Source organism: Eurypyga helias, unplaced genomic scaffold, assembly GCF_000690775.1.
Source record: "Eurypyga helias isolate BGI_N326 unplaced genomic scaffold, ASM69077v1 scaffold17812, whole genome shotgun sequence".
Classification (NCBI taxonomy): Eukaryota; Metazoa; Chordata; class Aves; order Eurypygiformes; family Eurypygidae; genus Eurypyga; species Eurypyga helias.
In genome coordinates, this window is record NW_010238041.1 from 38,511 (window position 1) to 41,801 (window position 3,291).

Genomic DNA, 3,291 nt, shown 5'->3' on the forward strand with positions numbered 1-3,291 from the left:
ACGGGAGTGTTGAGCACAGAGACAGTGGGTTTTTTTCACACTTTTTAAAATATGTTGTCACAGAGGTACCACCAGCACCGCTGACTGGCTCAGCTGTGTCCTGCAGCCGGTCTATTTTGCAGCTGGCTGGAACTGGGTCTGTCTGAAGCGTGGACGCTCCCTGGCCTCTCCTAACAGAGGTCACCCCTGCAGGCCTCTGCTACCAGATCCTTGCCATGTAAGCCAAATTCACTGGCACGTTCAAAGACTGCCGAATCCCAGCTACCAGCTGCTTCCAGCTTACGAGAAAGACAGTTTACTCCCCACAAAACCTGACTTCAGCTAAAACTGTGTGTGAGCAATTCAGACTTTGAGCTGTACTTACATAAGCAAACAAAAGAAACAAAGAACTACAGAAGTCAGCCTGTCTAAAAAAAATTAAGTTGCCTTTATGCTATATAGCAGAGTCTGCGCAGCTTCTCTGCATTCTTGATAAACCAATCATCACAAGCATTCTTCTTGTCATAATCAATCTGGGTAATGCAAAAACATACTAACACAAACCTAGAGCAGTTAAACACAAGTCACGTCCAAATAACTGAAGAAAAAGGTTTAATATAATTTAGTCATGAAGTAATCATAAGTAACAAAGTTAAGTTCTAAATTCATTTTCTGAAATCACTGACTTTCCAGGTGACCTTACAAAATTTAGAAATTGCAGTTGGGATGACACAGACAACTGGTTTTCAAATTACCCTCTGCTGGTCTCTTTGGGAGGGTGAGGGAAAAAAAAAAGCCATGGGCTATTTCTGTTCAGGCTATTTCTTCAGGGTCTGTGAAAAGTAATTAAGATAGCCTGGTCCGACTGCAAGTTTGGATAAGCATCAGTATAAGTCCACATCTTTACTAAAAAAGGCAAATTATTAAAAAGGAAAAAAAAGTCTGATGGAATCAGATGTGAACTATGCAAAAATGAGGAGATCCACTGAAGGCATCTTACATGAAATTAACGGTCCAAACAAAAACTAAATGGAAATTAGTAAAAAAAGTTTAATAAGATTGTTAACTCACCCTCAAATTTAAATTCTGGAAACTTGGTTAGATCTCCCCCACCATATGCCCGTTGAAGTCTAGCAAGAGACTCATTCATGTCCTTCTGAAACTCCGGGCCTGTGTCGACAGGCCCTCCAGCTTGCCTAAAAAAACCCATGAAACATTCTGATTAACAGTTCAGTTCTGAAATTTCATGTGGAAGTTCTGTATTTTCATGACCAGTTATTAATTGAAAACCAATCTGACAACTAACTAAAGCAAACCATTTGAAATATTTTCAAAAGTCAATATATAACACACCTTAGGGCCTACTTACCTTACACATAAACAAGGTTATCAGGGTCAAGTACAGGCTTTGTACTAAGAATGATGAAAATCCAAGCTACACAGGTAGTCTTTTGAGACATAAAATTACACTGAGAATCCAGGCTTTCAGGGCTCTTAGTTTTGTTTGTTCCAGTGTGATTTCATGACAAAATTGTGATGTGTACCTCTGCTGTTTCTAAAATAGTGATCCTGGTTAACAAAGCTGAACTATTCCTGCAAAAAGAACATGATCTGAATCCTAAACAAGCAATAAACCCAAGAGACAGGAGGCCATGCAGTCATATTGATTCAGACACGAATTTATAGGAATACAAATATAAATAAAAATAGTAACTCTTTAGATTACCAATACAGGTATCACCTATGATTGGTAAAGCCACTGAAGATATGCTTCCCCACACAGGCTAGTTTGTAGGCATGGAAACGTGTCTTCCTCCAGTAGAACTAAAAAGTGGCTTATTTCCTTCCCAAGAATAAATTAGTCTAACTCCAGTCTCAGTTTTCTGTTAGACAGTTCATTTAAACATTACAGGAATCTAAAACTCCATTTGAATTAACTACTTAGCAACTTAAGATGTTTAATGGACCAGCCTCAGAGTTCCATTAATTCTCAGCTGCCATTTTCATTCAGCTTCTGGCAACAAGACTGAAGAACAACAGTTTAAAAATAAAAAAAAAAAAGCGTTATACCAGGTATGCAAGAAAAAGCCTTCTCTCTCACTCATAACACTATCAGTAAGTGTTGCTGGAAAGGAAGAACTCTCAGAGCACAAACTCACTCAGATTGTTTTGAGAGCAAATAAGAAACTTGTTTCAGAACGGTCAATGCAGTAATAAGGCAACGTTCCCCTGAGCCAGAAGGAAAAAAAAAAAAAAAAAGTAATTTTCCATTTTCGACACTGCCCATGCCACCTTCTCAGTACATTCTTGCACCAGCATATACCACCAACAGAAGAAAAACTATTGCCACATATCAGCCAATGTGTCAGTGGTTTCAGGTGTTCTTTTGGAACACAAGAGCTAGATTGACCCTAAATTTAGCTTTAAACCTAGTAATATCTTCCGCCTAAACTATCATTTTATACTGAAAAAGTCTGACAGTAAAAGCTGCAAAGTGTCACGCTTCTAAAAAACCCCAAAATCAACCCACCTAAACAATTTTGCCATCCTTCACCCATTTTTAAAGCTAAAACATTTACATGAAATACTTCTATCCAGCTTTGCGTGGGCTGTCTGAAGTTGTTAAAGAGAAATTTGACTCGAGGCTGTTCTTTCTAGTTTCCTCCATCACTACCAGAGGTAAGGTTATCAGTGTAAGAATTCACACAGTGAAACGACTTGTGAAAGAATTCAGTCTGCTCCCAGTGATCTCGGCACTTAGCAGAACGTTGACACAGAAGCACACCCTAAACATTCAGAGATCAAGCTACTGAGCTAACATATTTGAACATTTGTCAGAATGAACATTTTTTCCCTCTTTTACCATCAGCCTTGAAACAGACTCCTTTACTTACTTGCTCTTCGTGTTGTATTCTCTAATCTTGTCCAAGAACAGCTTCTGAACTGGATCGAGCTCTTTTGTCTTATTAAAGACAACAGCGGAAAGCCCGATGTTTCTGCGCAAGTGAACGGAAACAGCAGAGCGGAAAAGGGAAGAAAGGCGCAGAATCTGCTGCAGGATCATCATGACACTGATGTTTTAGCTAAAAAAAAAAAAAAAAGCCAAAACAAATAAAATTAGTTCCCTCTTTCCACAACTTAAATGCCTAAAGAAACAAAAAGTTTCGTTCAGCGATGAGCCTTCAACCACATGCAGTCTGGGGCAGCCACCGACCCCGAAGACACGACGCCACCCCGTACTCCCTTACGCCTCCCGTTCAGTCGCGCGCTGCGACCGACTACGCTCGCACCGAGGCAAACCGGCATCTCCGG

The 3,291-nt window shown here is 39.8% G+C and overlaps 1 protein-coding gene across 1 annotated transcript in view; it reads right to left on the minus strand.

The window, feature by feature from the left end:
* Nucleotides 1-3,055, minus strand: part of ATP5J (ATP synthase, H+ transporting, mitochondrial Fo complex, subunit F6) — a 4,333-nt gene extending 1,278 nt beyond the window's left edge. Inside the window, exons 1-2 of the mRNA XM_010147715.1 lie at nucleotides 2,874-3,055; nucleotides 1,051-1,175 (exon numbers count right to left, since the gene is read on the minus strand). Of these exons, the coding sequence (XP_010146017.1) occupies nucleotides 1,051-1,175; nucleotides 2,874-3,046 (298 nt within the window). The 5' untranslated portion in view covers nucleotides 3,047-3,055. The remainder of the gene's footprint in view (nucleotides 1-1,050; nucleotides 1,176-2,873) is intronic.
* Nucleotides 3,056-3,291: the final 236 nt, after the last annotated feature.